The following is a 25,256-nucleotide window of genomic DNA, read 5'->3' on the forward strand; positions in this document are numbered from 1 at the left end:
TGAGGGCAGAACAGGGACAGTTTCTCATTGAGGAAATTGGGGCTCTGTCCCCTTTACTTTAGCTGGCACTGCCAATATAAAAGCAACGCATTTTACTGTTTTATGTTAAACAATGAATCAAAGCACACAGCCTAAACACGCATCATTAGTGTCTTTTTTTCAGGGCCGGGCCTGCTGCACAGTGCCTGTACAGAATTTGCCGGGCTGACTATCTCACAGCCCTGAGGCCTGTGATGCCAACAGCTCGGCAAAAACATAGACTTGCAGACCAGTCTCCACCCACTGATGCCGTGGGGATAAATTAAGCCCTGAGCGTTTTACAGTGAAGCTTTGTAGTGCCTGGGCTTCACGACAATCGAGGAGTGGAGAATTGGTTGCCCGTCCTTTCCCAACTTGTCCCTGTGACGAGTTGGGAAAGGGCAGGGTAGAGACTTCAAACAGAAGGGAAGCTGAAAAATCGAGTCTGCACAAACTCGAGATGGCTGCTTTCCTCTCTGCACTTTGTGAGTGACGCCTTTGAGCTCCAGTGTGTCACACGTGTGTTTCAGAGTAGCCAGAAATCGATTCGTGGACCTAGGCCTTGTCTCATGGGCTGTCACGAGCAGCCGTGTTTAAGCATGTCGTATCAGGAGTTTGTATTTTTTAGGGCTCACGCCCTGCGTTGCACTGTGCAGCAGTGCTCATGCAGGTGAGAGTCCTTTTGTCCGGGGTTCCGAAATGGACCCTGTAGTTGTACACACTTGTGCATGTGTTTTTAGTGTTGTCTTCTTTAATTGGGCCTTGAGCATGCAATAGGCCAAAGGCGGGCGCATTGCTCCACCCACGGCCTATCGATGTCTGTTACGTGCACCAAAGGCCATGTGGTTTCAATTATCGTGCCCAGACATGGGCACGATAATTGAAACCATATGGCTGGCTTTGGCGCGCAGGCACGCACCACTTGCCGGCTTGTTTTTTTTTTAACAATAGTTTTTGTTGGCGAACGCTCCTAGTACCCGTTGCTCTTCATTTTCTTCCCTTCGCGTTTGTGTTTCCTTCTCGTTACGCTAGTTTTTTCCCGTCTTTTAAGGGCATCAATTATTTTGTTTATTTTACAATTCACTCTATGCATTTATTATACTCTACCGTGAGTCCGTCATTGGCCCGTATCAGTGCTGATGGCAAGGTAAAGGAACAGAGCCCGTTCAGCGCTTTCAGAGAAGCCCTTCTGAAGAGCGCTATATACATTTACATTTGACAGGTGTATTTATTGAGTAAACGTAGCTCTGCTCAGTGTGCCGCTTCTCCTGACTGCTAAAGCCGCGGCAGGGCCAAGCTTCGCCTCTCCTTCAGTGGGCGGGGTGGCCGAGCTGGCCAATAGCGCATCCCTCTGAAGGCTGCCGAGGAGCAGGGGATGTACGATCCCAAGGGAATACCAGATGATACCGACGACCTTCTGGGAGATATAGTTTGTTCTGGATAGCGTACAGGGTTTGTAGCTACTCAGCTTCCGGGCTCTGCATGACTACATTTCCCAGAGTGCAGCAGATTGCCATGGCGGAGAGCAATGACTGCCGAGTTTGACGAAGAAGTGGTGTTTGAGGTGGGTGACAGCTCTATGTTTAATGCACTGGCACGCTGCAGTGAAAACGGACAGCAGAGCAGGCGCCGGCCTGGGGCACACCTGGGCTTCAGGGGGAATGATCCAGATGTTGTAGGGCTGGCGTGCTTGGGAACGATGGTGTAGCCTGTAAACCCAAGGCGCTGGGATAGCAGAGGATTTGTAATCTCAGGTAATAGTGTGGTCTTGCTCAGTCCATCGTACATTACATTGTATGTGTTAAAAGATGTAACTGCTGTGTCTGTCCTTCCGCTCAGCCTAGAATGATGGCAGACAACGGGCACTGCAGGACTAAAAAGTTGCACATGAGAAATACCCCTTTTCTGCTATAACCAAGCCATGTGCTAGGGCTCATGTGTCCACAAAAATATGTTAACAGCTGTGCGGTGTATGTCATTGGTGCTGTTAGCTCTAGTGGGCTGTAATTTCCCTGATACCAGGAAATGACTGGAATAGATAGTATTAAACCTTAAACATGACACAGAATTGCAAATAACTGCTTGCAGAAGCAGAATGGGCTACATACTCTTGCCCGATTTGTGTGCAACATAGAGGAAAAAAATTAGAAGGGACAACTCAAGGTCATAATCATATTTTTAAAATAGGTAAACGTGCACATGAGATCTAAACGTAAGTACTTAAATTATACATTAGTTTCAAAAAATAGGTTTTGTTACATTTGATAACGTCTGGAATTATAGATCACAAATACAGACAGCTTTTAGCTGCCTATTGTCTTCAGAGCTACTGTGGGCAATAGAAATACAAGGAACTTCTTCTTCCTTTCTTTTTAGCACTTCTTTGGAGCGCATATGTTTTGTTGATCTCTGGGTGCTGCGCCCCTCTTCACACTCACACTTCTGGGCTATCTGGGCTGTTTGTCTTTTGCTTTCCTATCCATTTCAATGTTTATTTTTACTTTGTTTCTCCCCCTTACGTGTTTGCTCACTGCTGACACCCGTCTTTGTGGCTCTCCCATTCCCTGCTCCTCCATTGCTCGTCTGCCCCTCCCTGTCCTGCTCGGTTTATATTTATTATGTCCCCTTATTTGTACATTGCTCCTCATCCCTCCATGCTTGGTTTCCCCTTGCTATTCTTCCCTACTCTGTCTCGCTCCATGGTTGTGCTGCAAATGGCCTCACCGATGCCGGCACAGGCATGTCTAGCATTGGCATAGCAGTACATGGCAGTCACCTTTAGAGCGTAGAAATATTAAAAATAAGCATTTGCAATGCAATAGGTCTCGCATTATTAAAGTTTGAGCTATTGGTGTTGTATTATTTAACAATGCCAATAGCTCAAACTTTAATAATGCGAGACCTATTGCATTGCAAAGGCATGTTTTTTAAGTTTCTTTCATTGTGGCCTCACATCTCCCTTCCCACACACTCTTCTTCCTTCCATGGTCCTACAGCGGTCTGAAGATTACGACTCTCCTCCCTCTCACCCCTTGCTGTTCACTCGCTCAGTTCCTCTCACATTGGCCCTCCTACACATGCTGCCAGCCAGCTCCATGATTACGCTGCAAAGAGAGATACTATGTGGATAGAAGGCAGCCCAGCTGCACAACAGGTGTGAGCCCAGGCAGTGTGTGGGAGAGAACAGGGGGCCTTCAGATAGTAGCTGCCTCCGCAAAAGCGCACCCGAAAGTGGAGCCCGTCAGTTGGCTTTTTTTTATTAATCATTGCCACATGAAGTAGACACTTGTGGCAGGACAGGCGGCACAGGGCAGTGCAAACTGGTTTTCAAATCAAGGCAAGACCGTGGCTGTGTGGGGTGGAGGACAGGGACATGTGCTGTGACTGTGAGTGACTGTATGACCCTGATGGATACAATCTGGCTCTTTAATCTCCTTTTGTATGTCTGCACCACCTCTTCTTTCTTGTTTACATTGGCTCCCAGTACAAGTATCTAAAGCACTCTGCATCCCATTACCATGCCTTTACACCACAGGGAATTGCAAACCTATTGATAATGTTGATAATAATCTGGGTTTACATGGCAACTGTCTTGCCTTATTTATTTCATTAATGTTTCATGTTTAAAAACTATCCTTTGTAATTGCAGTGTTATAAAGTGTCGTATTGTTGTCATAGATTAATAACCAAATGCAATAGGTTTTTAAACAAATGGCATTTGGAAAACATAGTTGAAAGCGCTTTCATACACGATAATGAAGGAAAAGAGTTTGGGTGTGATCCAGCGGCCTATAGAAAATATATCATAAACAACGCTACCCAACTTCATAACCTATAAACAAAATTATATACAAAATTATGGACCCACTTATAAACCTGACATATTTTGGGCCTACTGAATCAGGTGGTCAGATTAAATCTATATACACATTATCTACAAACTATATACAAATTTATACATCTGCGGAAAGAATATTGTCATTAGAATAAATCCTAACCATTTAAACGACCACCATTGGCGATGTGATCTAGCTAATAGTAACCTGTACTTCTGAATAACCAAGACCAGCTTGTTTGTCAAAAGTAAGATTTTATTTACTAAATTATGGTATTTTAATTGATAGTTTTATATAAGTAATTTATTAGCATTGAAGCAAACATGATTTTAAAGAAACTTGAGTAATACAATTTAAGCAAGTGAATCAAAGTTAAAGTGAATATTTAAAGTTTAGCATTTCAAAAACCTAAGTTCCTAACTGAGCTAAATAGATAGAAATAAAAGCAAAGTTCTTTGAGGATTCTTACGTGCTCCACGCAATGTCCGACAGCACTTCACCCTCATCGGAAAGTCAGAAAGCAGCAGCCAGCCCATCCCTAAGGGCATGACTTTTTATACCTTTCTACGCTAACTAAACTACGCAAAGGAAAGTTTTCAGAAATCTTCGACGTCCCATTGGTTGAGAGTGACAAGTGACATGTCACCCACTTTTCAAATCTTCCATTAGGTCACTTTTCTTAAGGACCATTGTCTTTTCCGAATGCAACCAGGAGCTTCCTAGGTTTGCAACAAATGTATAATAATGTTCTCATTGCTTCCAATTGACTTCCGCGGATGCCAAGTTAAGGGCTGACAAAATGTTCTTTTTCGACCTTGGCCATGTCCGACAGAATGATGATAGCTCGTCAGTTTTTGCTTTGTGAATGCAGCTTTTGACGAACACTTTATTTCAGAATGGGCGTCTCGTGACTTTTGCAGAAGTAAAATTCAGCTTTTTTGTAACTCGAGCAAACTAGGCCCAAAAGCAGGCAACTTATGCTTTCTAGTATAAAACAAACACAAGAAAAGTATTAATGTAAGAAATAATGTAGATTCTGTATCCACCCCAGGATTTACTAATTAATTAACCCACCCGATTAATCAAATGTTACCTAGCAAATGCAAACAAATAAAGCAGCGTTTATATCTACCAGTCTTCATTAATCCATGAGACTTATTTGCACCTAGAATAGTAGAATTGACATCACACAGACAAGGAAAAGCAAAACAAGCACATGCTTCTTTTAAGTTTGCAGCAGTTAGTAGTGACAAAAACGAAAACAATAAATTATTTTATTATTTTGCACGAACAAAAAGATGCAACAATTATGCACGTTTATGAGCACACATGTTAGTCCCCCCACGTGTAAAGTTTAATCTAAGTTGTATTAGCACGACAAATCACAAATCATTAATATTATTATTCATGTTATGGAAATGTGACTTCACGAGTTTAAACAAAATTTTGTTTTCTATCTCGCTCCATCAACTCCCTCATCTGGTGATTAACAAATCACCACACCAGCACCCAAAATTTTGGTAATTAAAATTTCCGAGAAATCGATTCAAATTCATTTGTATTATTAATCCTAAAAGTCTGTTTCTGCATAATCTTTGGAATTAGCATAACGCTCTCTATGTAACTCCTGTAATTCGATTTCCCTTTCTTCTTCTTTTCTAAGTTTATAGATTCTTTTCTTTCAACTGCTTCTTTCTTTTATGTAACAAACAACCTATTTTGGTCAAAATAAAAATGAATACTATTATTATCAAAGGTGCCAAAATCTTGCCAAGAATTGAACTTCCGATATTATGAAACCAGTTTTTAATTGCTTGAAACCTTTTTGAAAGTTTCCCTGTAAAATCTTCTTCTTCTAAAGGAATTATCTCTGAATGCATTTGTGTAATATTCTTGATATACATTTCAATATTCTTACTTTCGTCAGGTATATATGTGCAACAATGTTGTACATGTAAAATGCCACAGACTCCTCCCTCTTTTGCTAGGAGTATGTCTAAAGCAAGGCGGTCTTGAATTACCATGGATCTAATTGCAATAACTTCAACATTCACTAATTGGAACCCATCAGCTGTGTCAGTTGATAATCTATCAACTATTGTGGACAATTTTCTGATTCTCCCTGCATTTAAGGTTATACCAACAAAAGGTATTACTGCTTGAAAAATATCTCCCAGAACTTCAGTAAAAGTCTCTCTTTTAACTCTATTTACATAATTATGAATTTTAAACAATCCTTCTGAATCTCTGTCAACATGAAACACTTTAGGAAAAACAATTCCCACATAACAAGTTCCATACCAGTGGTCTGGAAGGTTGTAGTAGGCTTTGTCACCACAAACAAAATAAATCCCAGGAAAGATTGGATCCTTTCCACCTTTGAATCCCCAACCTCCCATAATCTGATAAGTATCTTCACAGTTACTTGCACCTACAAAGTAATTATCAAAAAGTGTGTTATCTCTTCTAATGCAAAGTTTCCCACTAACTGGTTTGTCTATGTGAATTGCAATATTTTCAAGCATTTTGCCATTTAACTTCTCATCCTCTTTCTGCCAGAAATTAGACTTAGTCTGCTTGACTAATTCATTCCTCTTATAAATTGCTCTTCTCTCCTCAACCATATTCAAAAATTTCTTTCCTTCAGCACTTCGCTTTTAATTTGGCCACATCAAGTTTTGGTGTGGTTACTCTGACTTCAGGACTCCCTATATCTGATATAGCACCCATTGGTGTTTTCGGAGATAAATCCTCATTAAAGGTTAAATCAGGCATTCTCGATTTAGAAGAGTTTATTTCAGATAAGTCTGAATAAAATTTTTCAGCAACCTTTTGAATTTCTGCATTTAAAGGAATAGTTAATCCTGTCTTGTTTGTTTCCTTTTGGTCAAATACAGGCTGAACAGGACCAATTGTTACTGGAACTGTCACAGCTTCCATGCCTTTTGTCATTCTTTTTATTAATTCTTCTTTAGATCTTAAATATTCATTATAATCGACATCTTCAACATTTCTTGCCTCTCTTGTATAATCTTTTGGAGCTTCTCTTGCCCTTGGAGCCATTGTAAAATGTCTACCTTCATTTCGAGCATTATCAAATTCTGGTCTTCTAGGAGTTTCAATGATTTCACAATTATTTGGATAAAGTTTAGGAGCTTCATTAATTGGAGGTGCACTCGGTGAAGTTTCAGTAGAAACCACCGGAGTAGACCATGATCTAGGAGGTCTCAAAGGCTGATTTTTTCTAGCTGTTGTATATATTTCTTCCATAACTGCATCCTCAGATTCACTTTCCATAGATTTCCCTGTAGGAGTACCCATTACCATTTCCTGAATTAAATACAATCCTTCACTCATGTTTCCCTGTGTCCACATTCGCAATCTATCTTCATGAGTTTCTCTTCTCCAAGGTGGATTTTTAGAAGGTCTTTTAATTCCACTAGCTTCTCTTTGTAACTGATACATCTCGTCTTCCCACTCAACTAAAGCTTCAAATTGAGTTGGTCTCGGTTTTGGAATAAGAGCATTCATTTTCTCTCGTAAATTTCTCAAAACTTTTACGTTAAATGAACCATCATCAGGCCAAGTTAAAACACCATCGTTCTTAGTATAGCGTTTCCAGCTATCAAACCATAAGACAGTATGATATCCATATTCACCTTCCATGTACGCTGCAGGTGTTTTATACTTATGAAGTAGTTTACCACCTCGCGTTTCAATTTTCTTGTCAGGTGAAAATAAATTTTTAAATTTCTGAAATAATGTTGGCTTTTTCTCAACATGTTTAAAATGATAACTCATTTTTAAGAGTTAATTCTAATTCACAAAATCGTTCGTAAAATTTTTCCGGGATGTTCCGCAAAACAACCAATCCGTGCGCGAAACACACCAACAAGCCAATGACAGTTGAGCTACGTCACTTTTCAGCTCAACCAATAAAAATGGAGTTTTCCTAAAGAACCAATTAGCTTACAGATCGTCAGAGACTCAAGAGCCAATCAGAGTACAGTTTGTGACGTAGGTCACCCAATCCCAGCGCGGCTCTGTGACGTACACAGCAGCTGCGGTTTCTCGTTTCTCACTCCTGGCGCTTACCCCTCCTTCACAAAATCTTTTCACAGCGCCATTTTAAGAACACTTTTCAGTGTAAATTAATTCTTAACAATGACTATAAGGACATCATCTGTTCGTTTCACTATTTAGGATAGTTTACATACATTCAAGTATCCACACTTCGGAATAGACGGCACTATTCACACTAAGGATAATATCCAATTGTCAGTAGAGTAACCCTTACCCCACCCTTCTAACACGTATAATTATGAACTCGCTTTCCTCTGAACGCACCGCGAAGTGACAGTTCTAAGAGTTCCACTTGAACATAAAATACAAATCAAACTCGCACTTTCACACTGAAAATTCCCTAATTTCGAACACACATGAAATCCGTACAGGACTCTCACCTGTTTATAGAGATCATGCACCGTTAGCAAAATAACGACGTTATCCGTACAGGGCTCTCACCTGTTTATAGATATGAAACATGTACCCGTACAGGACTCTAACCTGTTTATAGATAATCATGCACCGACGCTACTTTACCCTTCACTCAAGCTCGGATATAACTAATACTCTTATCACAGTGAGTTTTATGGAAGGCGCTTTGTCCCTATTCTCATGCTGCTCTAATTTCTTAGAAAACCCTCACTATACAAGATTCACACCTAGCCCTAAAACTGTGCTGCTCGGCGACAACACCATGGTACACGGCGATACCTTTTGTGATACTCGGCGATATCACTACAAACAGAACAGATGACTTGCGTGACTAATTTCTCGCCACACAATCTATACCGGTATAGCTTACAGATAGCACGAAAAACGAACTCGACATGTGTTAAAACATCGATCCTATTTCCATACCATAGCACTTTAGTAACCCTTAGCAACCAACATATTACCTTGGTTACCCTTAGCAACCATCAATTTCTGCTACCAGAGAATTGATCCAGCGGCCTATAGAAAATATATCATAAACAACGCTACCCAACTTCATAACCTATAAACAAAATTATATACAAAATTATGGACCCACTTATAAACCTGACATATTTTGGGCCTACTGAATCAGGTGGTCAGATTAAATCTATATACACATTATCTACAAACTATATACAAATTTATACATCTGCGGAAAGAATATTGTCATTAGAATAAATCCTAACCATTTAAACGACCACCATTGGCGATGTGATCTAGCTAATAGTAACCTGTACTTCTGAATAACCAAGACCAGCTTGTTTGTCAAAAGTAAGATTTTATTTACTAAATTTTGGTATTCCAATTGATAGTTTTATATAAGTAATTTATTAGCATTGAAGCAAACATGATTTTAAAGAAACTTGAGTAATACAATTTAAGCAAGTGAATCAAAGTTAAAGTGAATATTTAAAGTTTAGCATTTCAAAAACCTAAGTTCCTAACTGAGCTAAATAGATAGAAATAAAAGCAAAGTTCTTTGAGGATTCTTACGTGCTCCACGCAATGTCCGACAGCACTTCACCCTCATCGGAAAGTCAGAAAGCAGCAGCCAGCCCATCCCTAAGGGCATGACTTTTTATACCTTTCTACGCTAACTAAACTACGCAAAGGAAAGTTTTCAGAAATCTTCGACGTCCCATTGGTTGAGAGTGACAAGTGACATGTCACCCACTTTTCAAATCTTCCATTAGGTCACTTTTCTTAAGGACCATTGTCTTTTCCGAATGCAACCAGGAGCTTCCTAGGTTTGCAACAAATGTATAATAATGTTCTCATTGCTTCCAATTGACTTCCGCGGATGCCAAGTTAAGGGCTGACAAAATGTTCTTTTTCGACCTTGGCCATGTCCGACAGAATGATGATAGCTCGTCAGTTTTTGCTTTGTGAATGCAGCTTTTGACGAACACTTTATTTCAGAATGGGCGTCTCGTGACTTTTGCAGAAGTAAAATTCAGCTTTTTTGTAACTCGAGCAAACTAGGCCCAAAAGCAGGCAACTTATGCTTTCTAGTATAAAACAAACACAAGAAAAGTATTAATGTAAGAAATAATGTAGATTCTGTATCCACCCCAGGATTTACTAATTAATTAACCCACCCGATTAATCAAATGTTACCTAGCAAATGCAAACAAATAAAGCAGCGTTTATATCTACCAGTCTTCATTAATCCATGAGACTTATTTGCACCTAGAATAGTAGAATTGACATCACACAGACAAGGAAAAGCAAAACAAGCACATGCTTCTTTTAAGTTTGCAGCAGTTAGTAGTGACAAAAACGAAAACAATAAATTATTTTATTATTTTGCACGAACAAAAAGATGCAACAATTATGCACGTTTATGAGCACACATGTTAGTCCCCCCACGTGTAAAGTTTAATCTAAGTTGTATTAGCACGACAAATCACAAATCATTAATATTATTATTCATGTTATGGAAATGTGACTTCACGAGTTTAAACAAAATTTTGTTTTCTATCTCGCTCCATCAGGTGAGGTAAAATATTTGCCAAAGTTCACACAATCTAGGTGTGGAAGCCCTGATTTATCTACGTTTACTGGTTTCACTTTGTACAAATCAGCTAGTAATTGGCTATCTATTTGTTTTTCCTTATTTTAATGGTTTGTTTTTACCTACAGTGCAATTTTCTGCAGTTTTTATATAGGGACTAAAATAACTCCACTCAAAGGTATTGATAATGTTGCTCTCTACTAATCTGGCCCATGTACAGAGTTTACATGACAACTGTCTTGCCTTTTAGTTCACTAATCATATTTAAAAACTATCACTGCATCACGTATCCTATTTTTAAATAAAAAGGCATTTGCAATGGAAATGGCAACTGGCCTCCCAATAAATGCTGTGCTGTCCACTCCCTCAACCCACCAGCCAAAGGCCAAGGCCAAGCCCAGCCCAGTCTCACCACTCTCAAACTTCACCGGCCGCCACTGGGGCAGAACCTGAACTTCAGCAACGTTTGCTCCAGATAGAGCTGAGGGCACTGCTGCAAACACCGTCTTTGCGTCTAATGCGAGGTAAATGTGCGCGACAGGTCAATCCCTCATCTTTAGTCAGCCAGTTGTTGGTCCACTGCAGATTCTACTGCGTTGATCTACCAGGCATAATGCTTGACTTGTCTCTGTGTATCAGGGGCGTTATTACTTGCAGGAACTGTGTGGCTAGTATAGTGGCAAGAATCTTAACTTGGATATTAAGTAGGGAGATTTGGCATTATGAGTTGTAGCACTTCCTAGGTTTACCGTCCTTGGGGATCACTGTTATGGTGGCTCATCGGAGATCCAGTGGGAGCATTCCCTGTTCCCCAGCCTCTTTGAATAAGTTCAGTGGATGGGTCCCAGTATTCCAACATAGCGCTTGTAGAATTCTGCAGGGACTCCATTGAGGCCTGGGGATTTACCAGTCCTTATTTTAGCTTCGCTATGGAGGACTGGACTTCATTCAGCCTAATGTCTGCCTCCAGGGTCTCCTGCGCTTCTGCATCCAGCATCGGAGTGACCACTATTGGCAAGTGTTGAACGATATGAGATGTATCTTGCAGTGGTCAAGCCCTGTAGCATGACCGATAGTATCAGACAAATTCCTCAGCTATTTGTTTGTCTGTGTCACGGCCTGCCCTGGCGGACCCAGGATCATCTGTACCCATCTGGTATCCATTTCCCTCCTGCACAGCTAGGTGAGGCGCTTGCCGCTGTCTCGCCTGTATTGAACAGATGGTGCAGTGTGGCCAGTGAACCCAAACCAACCCATCCCCCCACCGCGCTCCCCAATGGCCCCCCGAGTGTAAAACTACATGTCTAAACTTAAACTACTCATCAGAGGAGTATGAGAGGTCTGTAGCCCACCACCCCTCATCAAACGTTAACCCCAAAAATACTCCACGTTAACCTGAACCACTCACCCCTGTGTGCAGTGGCCCTGTAGTGTGGTAACGATGAAGTTGACGCTCAGTTCCACCAAGCAGTAGTTGGCAGGTGGGGCAGGCATTCACTGCTCCTCCCTGGTACAAGCCTATGATGCCATCGCCAGTTATGTTACCCCAGGTATCCCGGTGGTGATCAGCTTTGCTCAGCAGATGTCTTGCATCCTCATTTTCCAGGTTCATAATCACTACCATAAAGGGGTGCGGTTCCATGTCTTATCCGGTCGTTTGTTCCTCTCCAGAGGAGCCAGGAGAGTCACCCCGCGAGTTTGCTCCTCCTAGTCTTTAGTGCCATTATAGGCAACTTCCCCCACCCACAGTCTGAGCATGAAAGAATAAAATAATACTCAAGACAACTTTTGTTCTGGGAAAATATTGCTGCAGGTTTATTCCATACAAAAGTGTGCAATATGGGGGGTTATCTTATGGGCGATCCAAGGGCGGGCAGCTGTACTAACCCATGCTGCCCCTGCCCGCCTGATGAGCCAGCACTGTGGGACACCCAGCTAGTACAACATCTTTGGTGATCCTCTTCCGGATCACGTGACACGTTGGTCTCTTATTACTCACGCCCTTTTCGGGGCGGAGCGTAGCAGGGCAAACCCCCGGTTGGTCAGGCCCCCAACCGCCCGAAGGACTAACGGGGCGCTGTTGCGGTTTTCCAGGAACCTGCCCTGAGGCTCCTGGTCTTTGGCTCTGGCACCCCTACCATGCCACGCAGTGGTACCCTTACTGTACCCGTCTGCCTCAGAGGTACCCTTACTGTACCCGTCTGCTTCCAGATCGCCCTGTAACTCCGCCTGCAACAAAAAATAAAACATTACAGCGTTCTACGTACATTGCCTACCAACTCCACACTGGGTAAGCGGTAGGGTGGGAGACGGCATGTCTGGTGCAAAGAGGACGCCAGAGAGGTGGGGTGAGGTATAAGTACCCTCCCCTGACCACTGTGCGCTGGAAGTAACGCGCCTAGCGGGCCAAGGCGAGGGACTCCTTCCCGGAGTCCAACTCTTAGCCAGTAGGGTGGCGTTAGTGCCCAAATGGCACTAAAGGGCCGCCCGTTTGGAATGGCCCCCTGCGGGGGCTGCGGACAGCCGCATTTGTTTACTACTATCCGTTCCCCCTGCATCACAGGGCGACCTCTCCTCTGGATCTGCATCCTCTCCTTTGGCCAGGTTCCCTCGCCACTGTGTGATCTCAGGCCTGTCTGTCTATCTCCCTACCCAGTCTGCTGGGGGCATGCTTCGAGACTTCCCCCTCATAAGACTTTAAGCTTTGCTGGGAATAGGAACTGGCCCTCCCCTGCCTCGCTGGGCCCCTGGTTGTGGCCCAACACAGGTCAGTAAGGCCCAGTTCCCGTGCAGCCACTCTGCTCCTTCTAGGGACCCATTCCTCCCTGCTCCACCGCCAGTTCTACGCCGCACTGGCACCCCCCCTCACCCCTGCTGTTTGATGTACCTGTGAGTGAGGGGGGGGTTGGGGTAGTGACCCAAAAGTGTGGGCTATGCTCTGCCCGGCGGGCCGCCACCAAGACAGGAATGTCCTGCCAGCGTGTCCCACCACTCTTCGCTCTGCCTGTGCACGACTCACCTGCAGCCTCCGCTGTTGCCCTGTCTTCATGGCCCCTGCAGTTTTGTTTGTCATGCAGAGCCACCCTGACACCCTGTTCCTCCAGCCTGCGGCCCCGTGGGGAAGCACACTCATTGGGACCAAACGGACTTCTCAAAGACCACCAGCTTTCACTGCCGCCCTCTCTGCATGTGTGGGGGAAGGCGGCTGGAAAATGTATACTCCATTCTGCCCCGCGAAGCCGCTGTCTGGACAGGAGCGTCATCTTGGCATGTCCCAGCGCACTGCCTGTGTGTGACTCAGCTTCTGACACCGCCACTGCCCTGGTTGTCCCCGGCCCCTACAGTGGATATGTCACTCGGGGCCACCCACCCTCCAACACGTCTCCCTACTCCTCCGGCCCACTGTCCCAGCCGTGGAACCTAGCACTGCACTCCCTCCGGGCTGTCTAGTGCCCACCCATCGTGTGAGATGTGGGCAGAAAGAGAGGAGACATTCTGGTCCTCACCGCTATTTTGTGGGTCCCTGCAACTGCTTGTTGGGCTGATGTGGTGCTTACTTCCCGGTGTCTGCCGCTTTGGTGAAGGCCCTAGCCGGTGCTCCAGCTAGGCAGGGCCTTGCTCGGCTCCCGTTCTCTCGGGGAAGGGGGGAGGGGGAGCTGCTAACCCCGATCAATGCTGGCAGCTTTACTGTATGAGCTTGCCGTTTGGAAAGGTAGGCACCACTGAGATGGCAGAATATTTGTAGGATTGAGTTCAGGCCGTCGAAGCTCGCGGGTTTCACCACTACTCATCCATCTTGCTGGCCACACCCTCGCAGGTAAAAATAATTCAGAATATATCCTTTACTCATATATGAGGCTGAATAAACAAGATAAACTTCCTGACTGTTTTCTAACTTGGCTCAATATATAATTCCTAGATAAGTGTTACCTGCTTCCCACTGCAGAGTTTAGACATATCTAGCCTTCTTTTCCAAATAACACTGGGATCTGCAACATTGAAGTACAAATATCCACACCTAACACACGCACCCAGGAAAGAACAGGGCAAATAGGTGGATACTCTTGTACAGTCTCCCCTGGAAAACGGATGTGTTACAAGGTAAACCAACCAGAAGACGGTATCACAACTCTACCGTACTTTGATAAATCACGCACCAGATGGCCTTCAAGGTCTGCGCGACAGATGGGAAGCAGATATTGGGGAAATTAAGGATGTAGACTGGGTGACGACCCTCATGCACCCGAGAGAGATAGCTATGAAGTCTTGATTCAGATCAGTGAAGTTAAAATATTACACCAGATCTACTACAACCATAGCAAACTATTAATTCCCTGTTTGCCTGAGGTGTATTTCTGAGGAGGGAACGTTCCAACAAACTATGTAGGGATGCCCCAAGATAGATGTGTACTGGGGATGGGGGTGGGGGAGTGAAATTAGAGCAGAAGGACATTATGTGTCTGAAGATCCCGAAAATGCCCCAGTTGATACTTTTAGGGATCCTGAAGGATGTGGACATGCTATGCCGACCTCTGGAATGTTGCACACTGGGATTCATAGTGGCCAAGAGAGATGTGGCTGGGTTGTGGGGGCAGACACAAATTCCACCAATAGCTAAGTGGAAAGAGGGAATTGACTTATGTATGGAAGCAGAGGGAGTGTTGTTTGAAGGTTGGGCTGCCCAGAAAACTTTGACAACGTGTGGGGAGTATATCATAGATTTAGCGTACTACGAGGAGATATGTCACACAAAATTATTTCAGACTGTAGCCATAACCTCAAGGTTATGGGATTTACTTAGTGGAAGAACCGGAGATACACAGGCTGCTCAATAGGGTCAGAGATCGAGGGAGAGGGTGGGGGAACTTTCTACGGTACGAAATCAGCAATGTATTCTCGTACTATACTGTATGCTTGAGAATGTGCTTTTAAAATCAATAAAAAAGTTATATAAAAAAAAAAGAACTCAGAGCAGAAACAGCACAGTGACGAGAAAAGTTGAGCGGTTAAAGTACAGTATTCACACCCAAGCACAATCACTTCCTTTTATTATGCCTGTGCTGCCAGCATTAGCTTCAGAGGTGAGAGGTGTACACAAGGATGTGTGACCCCTCAGAAAGGAGTCTGTAGAATATATGCTCTGGACATACTGATCTCAGTAACGCAGATTATGTCCACTAGGACTGGGGAGCCTTCTTTCAAAGCCCGAGCCACGAGAACTCTACAGTTCACTAAATTATTGCCGAAACCCCTCAATACACGTGAAACAAAAAAATGTGGCAGGAGCCTCCCCTCAATACATGTAAAACAAGAAATGTGGTGGGTGCCTCTAATCTATTTGTCAGAGCCAGAGAAACTCTGAGACAACGTTATAAAAGATACGAGCTTAAAGGTGCTCCATAGTTTGTATTAGTGAGTGTGTTGTTATAGCTAAGCCAAAGTGATCATAAGTATTATCCACAGATGGCTTGACTCAAACAAATAAATCGATCTGCACGCTTCGGTTGCATTCCACGTCTGGGTGCAGCTTTCTACATTTTTAGACTTGGTAAAGGTTTCCAAGAGAACTAAAAGAGAACTTCGACAGTTCTATTGTACCAGGAACATGTTATGAATTCTCAATTACATCTTTTCAAAGGCATTTCCGTAACCATAGTGAACACTGTGCCTTGATTTCTGAGAGATGTGAGGTGTATGAAGGGCAATACATTCTTCAATACAATAGTGTACGTTCGGCATGCAAAAATACAGTTAGTCACATCAGTGCAGTTCCAGATGTATGCTCTCCAAGGACAAAACATTTCCCTTTGGATTAAGCCGTTCCCTCCACCTATTTGTAAATTATTAATTTCCCAATCCTGCCCTACAAACAGATTTACTCCTCCACTTGCCACAAGTAAATAGCCAGTTGTTTCCAGGGTGGGAATACATTTGCTGAAACATTTGTGAAAATCCACAAACCCACGAGTTCTTTTGAGCGTTTCACAGCATTCATACCTTGGAACAATAACTAACCGCCCTACCATTTCAGTAATAATATGCTTGAGCAAATCCCTTTATGAATGAAAACTAATTTTGCATGATTTTCAAAAGCGAATTTGTGCTTTAAGTTAAGTCATTGCTGTGTGTAGGTTCAATGTACAAATTCAAATGTTCCTTTGGTATGTACTGTTCTTTACCAAATGTTAATGCAAGGGTTCAACAGGACATCAACTAGCAAAGTATACTGTGCTAACACCCTCTAAACCTACAGTTTATTCCTTTGATTTCTTTTCTCTCAGGCTTGATAGACTACAACTTTCACTGCTTTCGGAAAGCCATCCAGGAAGTATTTGAAGTGAGAGTAAAAGTGCTGCGATCGCGGAAGCTCCAGTGCCAGATTAGAAGAAACAAAAGAGCCACTCCAAACGGCACTCCGCGAGGTCCAATGTAGCGGATTGTCTATGGCCACAGTATTGTGGAAGCACTGACTGCAGAATCTTGTTCTTCTCGGACAGGTGGAAAACATAAGACTGTGTAAGACAAGAGGCTGCACCTAAATGGATAGCTTTTCGTCACCTTCATGATTAATGAGCACAAATGTCCTGACTTTAGTAGTGTGGAGACTGAGTGTGTGTGGAAAAAGTAACCTTTGTTCAGCCCAGAACGAGGGGAATCTACCTAAACTGGGGCGCTACTAATGCACTAAGAATGTAAGTAAATACAAGCACTTTTTATCGCACAACTAAGAAAAACTGTGTCTCTTCTTTATTTATGTAATTTCATACATCTTATAAACTCTCAAATCATATATGGCTACATCAATGTATTTGTGACTATATTTGTGATTATAGTGCCCCCTGCATGGCCATTAAAACAAGCGAGGTTGTTAATTTGTTCTGATCAAATCCCCAAAAATATAATCAACCACATGCTATCATCCCATTGTGTATTGCAGAGCTTTGGCCCGATTTAGATCTTGGTGAATGGGTTACTCGGTCACAATGGTCCATTGAAATATAAATCCCATGATATCCTATGAGATTTATATTTTGTGGGACGGGATATCCGTCAATGTTGCGACGGAGTAACCCGTCTTCCAAGAATCAGGCCCCAAGTCTTCTACTTGCAGTCACTTGACCCAGAACACAGAGAATACTAGACATAAAGCTTGTTTTGAGACACCAGGGGCACAGTTGTCACAACATGGCACTTACTAATGGCCTACCTCCATTTAGATACAGCCGAGTAGGACGGTAACTCCTCTACTGGAGAATTCTCCTGTGGAAATTGCACTTATGGAAGAAAATATGCCACAATAAATTTTTTGAAGATTATATATTACAACCCTTAACAAAATCACGCCATGGGTCTTTAATAAGATTCCATGTTAATACGCTCTATAGTGCAAATCATGTTTATAATGTATTTCTGGTGTGATCAATGTTAATCTAATTGATTTAAAATACTTCAAATGGGACAGATCCATTTATTGAAGATAGAAAGTATCTTCCCTTCCAGCCTCTCATGTATTTATTTTCATTGCCATGTAGAAAATGCACAACTTTGTAGGAGCTCTGATCATGGAGCTTAATCCCTCTATTTTCATGCGGATACCAATCCTGTTCTAAAATGGAAGTTTGTGAATGGGATGTCAGTGTAGGTGTACAAAGATTCAGCCCATCCCCACATTACCCTAGTTTTGGAGATAATGGGAGTGGTGGGTATATTAAGTAGGAACCTGAACCAACATGTAATCCTTTGAGTTGTACTTACATGGCTGCCGAAATTAAGCCACTCAGGGACGACATCCAACAGATATAATCTAGGAAACTTTATATTTTGGAGTTTTTTAGATTATCTGTGCAGTTTCAGCAATAAATTATCTGTAAACCAGCTATCACTCCATCTCAATAGCATCAAGGTGACCAGATCCTTAGTTACGGCGTGCTTGGGCCATTCCATTTGGATTTACATGAACCTTCCCTTGCTCATTGAAAGACTATAACAAGTGCTAAACCTGGCAGAAAGGGTTCCTTTGAATTAACAAAAAACAACCGCATCAAATCTTCCTTAAAATCCCTCATCCCACTCCTGGTGTGTCGTGGAGATAAAATTAAACGTGTATACAATGCATAAGATGTTCTCTCAAAAGGGTATGAACTATCGCTAGGTACATGAATATCTGATCGCCCCACATGCAGAGCATTGGCTTGCTGAAGGTCAAACAGAAAAGATGGAGCAGGTCTCTGTTAGTTCAGCAGCCAAGGTTCTTTGATGTTCTCAATCGGTACCTGAGGTCACAGTTAAAATATCAAAGAAACTCAAAGGTGAAACATTTGTAGAAGGCTTTGATATTTGGATCAAATAATCTGGACGTGACACACCCACCGAGGCTGGCAAAACTCCATCTGCATGTGGCACACAGATTACATTTGGTGATCCTTCACTAGTGACTGTCCGTACTATCATCACAATAAAACATGTTATAGGAATGTAGTTTTCGAGTGTTTGCTAGGGGAGTCTTAGGGTACACTGAAGTTGCCTATGACCACGGGACTGGAATCTGGTTCGGAGTATCTTGAAAGTATGGTGGAAGTATCTAGGGCACGTCAAGGACCTCCTAGGGCTAAACTAGAGTATTGAAAAAACAGCTGAGTGGGTGAAGCAGTCTGAGGATGCCTGAGAGCACATTGGAGGATTATGCAGAGGGTGTTTGAAGCCACACCAAAGAGCATGGAGAGTGAACTGTCACCTGGGTTGTTTAGATGCCAATTGTTGGTGTCTGAAGGCAAGCTTGAGGGATGGCTAGGAGTGTCTAAGGGCCGAATGGAGGTGTCTAAATGACGAGGTGGGATTTAATAACTAGTTGGAAGTGTCTGAAATTGGCTGAGGTAAGTAATAAACAACTAGGTGTGTCTGAAGGTTGGCTGAGCCATGAGGTATTTAGGGGGGGGCATGGTGAGGATCTCTGAGGGCCAGTTTGAGGTCGAGCCAAATTTGTTAGAGTGTGAATAGTGAGCAAAGTGAGAAAGAATGGCCAATGCACTTTAGGGTTCAAGCATGAGCATAGTGGAACAACGATCTGTTGGTAACCCGTGAGCCACTGATCTGGGTGAAGGCTAGGGCTGATGTGTTTATTTCAGTCTGGTCCAGTCTGGTCCCCATCACCTATCTAGAGGGCCCGTCATTCCCACACCCCCTCCTCATTTCCCCCTGAGCAAGGAGAGAGGTACGAGCTGTAGTGATCCATCTGACTTCAATATCGCTGGCTGCACTTGCCAAACCAAGAGGCGATGGAGGTGACGAGCAGCAGGCAATCATTCCCCCTCTGTTGGCAGCTACCGTCGGCTACTGTTGCACGTCGGGGGTCTGACGGCCACATGGTGAGAGATATTCACTCCTATGAGCCTGCTGCCCTGGTCCTACCTCACTCAGCCCTTATTTGAATGTGGGTGTGACGCTTGTAGTCTGCGTCCTATGAGAAGTTTAATGGATCTGTCCTGGACCCTACATATATTCCATGACACTACTACACCTTATGAGTCTATTCATGGTACAGCAGAGCAGCCTGTCTAAATACTATGCCAGATCTGGGTTTTTATGCCACCTGCTGTTACCCAGCACTTAGAAAAATGCTTTGGCCCCAAGTGACAGGCTGCTGTTTCTCCGGGAACTGTAACCAACTACTCATCAATATCCTAGTTTCTTGTGTAAATGAAATCAGATGTCTTGTGGCATATTAGCTCTGCAATTACTATCTTCAGAAATGTAGCTGCCAATCAAAAGCCAGCAAGACAACTATTTGGCACTATGGTAATACTGGAATCATTGAATGTCTAGCTTAATTACATCAAATCCACTATTGGAACCAGTAAAGAGAATTCTCCATGACTAGAAAAAGGAAGTACATCAATTTGCTAAGACATAACATTCCAGACGAGGACCAGGATTTATGGCATGTTCAATGCAAACCAATGACTTGGAAGCCAGGAGAGACAATGTAAGGTTCTTTGGGATTTAGGAGAAGATGACACGGAGGGGCCTCCCTTTTCGCATCACTTTCTTTCAACTTGTTAAACGTCTATTATTTTTTCATAATCCAGGGACGAAAAATACACCCCCACTCGACCATAGCATGCCTCTTATGACAACACCTGCACAACAGATCCTTGTGGCAGCTAAGAAATACTGTCCCTGATACTGGGATACATGGAGTGTCCAAGGAAAGGCTGTAGAATGTAATTTTTTGTAACACACAACAAAATTTAAATACCTGTAAATTGTAAATGGACTGTGCACATTTCAGAATATATCAGCAGTTAATAAAGCAAAGATGAAGCACATTTTTTGTAATTCTGAAGTGTGATGGAAATAAAGATTTTAATTTGATCGAAACAAATCGAGAAGCTTTTAATGGGTGATGTGCAAATGAAAAATATTTGGTGAAGCCTGATTTTCCCAAAATATTGTTTGTGCGCTGCATAGTTTTATCGGTAAAACTGTATTTTGAGCTAACGTTGTGACTATTTCAATGGAAAATATGCGGTCTGTAAAGGACAGTGCACTGCTGTATGATTCTTTAATAATATATTTGCGACAGTGTGATCAAAAGTACATCAGCAGCTACATACTACACCCTTATCATTCCCTTGCAGAATACATCTGCTACACTGTAATTGAAGCTAGGATGTTTTACAGTATCTGTGACTTTAGTGATGTAACACTGATGCCAGCACCCACACTCTGAATACTGTTCCAGCACCACAGGTGCAAAGGATGTTGAACTATGCCCTAAGCACAGATTTGAATGAAGTCCTTGTAAGTATGCCCAAAAAAAGACTCAGCGGTGGCTCCTCTCCAATTGTGAAGTAGCCTCACCTCACTGTGGATAAAAACAAAATGTCAATATAACAATGTTATTGTTGTTTTACTTTTCACTGGCAGCCCATGCCCTGGAGTGTAGGGCGGGGCCAGCCAGTCCTCTCAACACTAGTGAGGGACTGGGAGGAGGAGTCGAGAGCACTTGTAAGTGTGCATGTCTGTTTGGCCAGCCGTCTTAGGCCGGCCATACCGACATGCACACTTAGAATAGCTCCACACAGCTTTTGTACAGCGGGGTGGAGAAATGGCACAGGCTCCCAGTTCCTTTGTGAGCGCCTAACCAGGCCACTCGGATCAATCCAGGAGCTGCTCTCACAGTATGAGAGCAGCGTCTGGATTGGGTGGAGTCTGGGAGCATGTGCTGGCCCAGGACTTCTGGAAGAAGAGTACCGAGCAGCAACGGGAGAAGCAGGTTAGTGTGTTTTTTTTATTTTTTATTATTATTTGTCCCTGTGCTGCCCGACCATTTTATTTTGCCAGCAGCCGATGCTGGCAACACAGTAGATGATCCTTCCAGTATTTTTTGCTGCTATTTTATTACATCACAAAGCCATTTCAACAGAGAATGTACTCACTATATGTTATCATCCCACTTGTGTACGACTTTTACACATAAATTACGAAATGTGGATGTGGCCTAATGGCCAGAGGTGCCAACTTTAGATCTGGGTAACCAGGTTCAAATCACAGTGTTGCCTCTGGGCAAATAGCTTAATCTCCTGTACTTAAAATAAAATAAGTTTGACCTTATGTAATGTAAAGTGCTCATATATATAGTCCAAAATGCACCTCTGGACCTCGTTTTAACACGAAAATAGTTATGAGGCTTTACCCAATGCTCTGCTGCAGAAGCGTTTTTCAAGTTTGTTAAAGTCACTGGTTACAACATGATTTTAGTGAACAGATGCCACAGGCCAGCCCCCCACTTTGAAAAGTGCTCCAACTCCAGTGTAGCTAAACATCTGGCACTGTTATGGGCGGTATTCCATCAACACGTAATGTTGATATGGCGGGCGCCGCCGAGCCTCATTACCTATTCGAGCTCGGCGGTCACGGGTAGGTGAAGGAACAGGAACACGGGCTGATAGAGGTAAGGCGACCCTCGGAATCCACTTGGCTGGTCTGTCCCTCACCTCTACCCCCCTATGGCTATATATATATATACCACATCTTAGACCGTTTCACTGGGGCTGGCGTTCCTAATCGAAACGATTTGTTACAACGGGGCCATCCTTGATGTTTGCCTCACTGCTTGCGCGCATTGCCATTGATCATAAGTTAGATTGTAAGATGGGGGAGCGGAAGTATAGATATGATTATTTATATAGATACTTGTTCTGGCATGAAGCGGTATTGACATTAACACCTCTGACCCTTGTCCCGCGTTTATGACCACTTGCTTGATATCTAAACGGACTGATCACACTTGAGTTTTTTGCTATGTATTAATGCAATTAACTTTGTTTACATTACTCCCCTATCTAGGCAGAGGATATTACCACAGAGGTAAACTACAGTGATAGTGCTTGCATTTATACACATGACACCTGCATGTTGTTGAAAGACTGCATAGTACACATTTTTATAGGTCCTGAAGAATCGCGGAAAATTTCTAGTGCGAGAAACATGTTGACCATGTAAATATTTTACAACACCAAGTCCCACCATACTTTACTCAGTGGTACTTAGTTAGTTGTTCTCACGTTTTTAACCGTAGAGGGAGACCCCCAGAATAAAGTAGTACTTTTTGGTACTCCCTACTACTTTTTAATCACCTTCTAGTTTTCTTATTCCATTGCCCACATACCCGCACTTCACCATAAGGCTGTTGGAAGAAAAGATCTCCGTCAAAGAGCCCCTCTTTGAGGTGAGCCCGTCGGGGATTGCACCGCCTCCCCGACGAGGAGCAACGCCGATGATGAAGCATGACACTCATCCGGGTGTGTGAGGCAAATAATTCCAACATAATGGATGTCCAAGGGTGCCACATCCACACCCATGGTCACGCCTGATACACAGCTTTCTCTTTACCAGGAACGGTTCAGCTACCCTTTTTGTTCACACAGATCAATATAAAGCCATATATTAGGGTGTGGTCAAGCCTGTGACATTTACAAACAATTGCTGTTAGAGAGGAGCACAAACAATTGTAAGGAGTATGTTATGTTGGTAATTCACAGTATTTTGAAAGTATGCCTACTATTACATAAAAAAATTCACCCCCACCGTTAAAGTTAGGTGAGTCATGAAAGTTTGTCGTTCTAAAAATGATATGGTTCTAAAAAAGTTTGGGAAGCATGGCTTTAGATGGTACACCTAAAACAAAGTTTCCTCAAGTTGCTACATGATATCTTGTTTGCCATTCTAGGAAACATATAAAAATTTGAACATTTCAAACTCAGAAGGCAGATTCAAATACAGTGGTGTCAGCTGTACAGCAATACATTGCATAAGACTGGAAGTTGGGGGACCCTGTTCCTTTTAAAGCCTTTCTCTGGGTGTCACTCACTTGCCTACTAATACCTTGAATGTGCAGCTGCTCAATGAGTCACTTAACCTTACTCGGAGTTTGAAAGGATGGAGTTTTAGTCGCGTTAAGTAGGTGAGGGGTGGTGTTTGTTTGTTGACATATTAATGTGGCCGACGTGACACTATATTTCTTTTACCTCCCAATCAAACAAGCACTTCTGATTTTAGGCGAGATTCTCGAGGGTGGGTCATCCGGCCGAGCAATCATAAAACCACAGACTTGGCAGCTGAGTCATTAGCCTCCACTTGAGACAGAGGAATGAGACAGATAAGGCAGCAGCCTTCTTATTGCATCTGTTGCAGGAAAGTGACCTGTAGTACTAGGAGTATTTTGTACGTGTCTGGTCTGGTAAACCAGTAGGTGTTGTTCCTTTACAGAGCCCTCCTCCCAGCCAGGGGTGCACAATTACCTATTCGTTAAGCAAAAGAAACAAATGTCCAAACATGAGCTTTAGTTATCCTGCATGTAGAGTTGTGCAGTGCTTGCGCTCCTTAGCATAGTTTTCAAACTTAAAAGTAGCTCAGTGCCCAAATACCACGCTTTAGTTTTCATGCAAAGTTTCTTAGTTTTTGTGCTGTTTAGAAATGGGGATTAAGTACATAAAAACCATAACCAGGGCATATGTGCCAAACTTGCCTATTCTAATGATATTCTTTTTCCGTTCTTCCCGGTGAACTCTCCTGTGTGGCAGGAAAGATGAACCAAAAAGGCCCAATGTCATTGGGCACTGGTCAGGAGATCAAGAGGAGGCACACGAGGAGGAGACCAACAAGAGTAAACCAAAAGACCACTGTTGCACAAAATAAATCCGAAGGCAAATGAGGTTGCAACCTGTGGTTGTGGCTAAAACAAGAGGCAATTACCACGAATACAGTGATGGTCAAGCCGCCCTAAATAGGGCAGGCAGTCCATTACTGTGACGTGGTGGCTTAGTATCAGATGGGCCATTAGTTCAGAGGTTTACATTAGTAGAAACTCTGTGCTCATCTGTGCATGAGAAAATCCTCGTAGCCATCAGGGCTCTACGCCCCAATTCACCATAATTTTGCATACTGTCTTGGTAGTACTGTTGCAGTAGAAAAATTCATTTTGCACAGTACTACTGGTGATTTGGAGCACCATCACTTTAGGAAGTGGTCATCCTGTATGTACGTAGACTCTACGGTTGTAGAGCGTGCCATAGGGATTAATTTTATTCAAAATAGTAAGCTTCCCACTATAGGTGTTTTTCTTGCTCTGTTTGACCTTTTCTGCTAGTTTTCACCTTCTTTCTGTCGTTTCCCTCATTCCACCACCCAGCGCCCTGCCTTATTCCCAGGACCTACTTAAAGGAGGCCGATGTGCAACCCCATTGAGCAGGTTTTCGTGCCCACTCCTCCTGCGACAGTTGTCCTGACTAGCTTGCTCGCAGTCCGCTATCCTCTGCTGCCAGTCTGCCTGCTGCCCTCTGTTTGTG

General features: G+C 43.1%; 1 protein-coding gene across 4 annotated transcripts in view; it reads left to right on the forward strand.

Moving 5' to 3' along the window:
* The window catches only part of RRAGD (Ras related GTP binding D), a 197,754-nt gene extending 180,557 nt beyond the window's left edge, over positions 1-17,197 (forward strand). For 2 of the 4 annotated variants that reach the window (XM_078648275.1, XM_078648276.1), the window contains exon 7: positions 16,689-16,981. In XM_078648275.1, the coding sequence (XP_078504401.1) occupies positions 16,689-16,840 (152 nt within the window). In that variant the 3' untranslated portion in view covers positions 16,841-16,981. Of the gene's footprint in view, positions 1-16,688 lie in introns of all 4 variants that reach the window. The other 2 variants (XM_078648274.1, XM_078648273.1) reach the window with 1 other exon arrangement.
* Positions 17,198-25,256: the final 8,059 nt, after the last annotated feature.

This window comes from Lissotriton helveticus, chromosome 6 (assembly GCF_964261635.1).
Source record: "Lissotriton helveticus chromosome 6, aLisHel1.1, whole genome shotgun sequence".
In the NCBI taxonomy this organism is placed as follows: domain Eukaryota; kingdom Metazoa; phylum Chordata; class Amphibia; order Caudata; family Salamandridae; genus Lissotriton; species Lissotriton helveticus.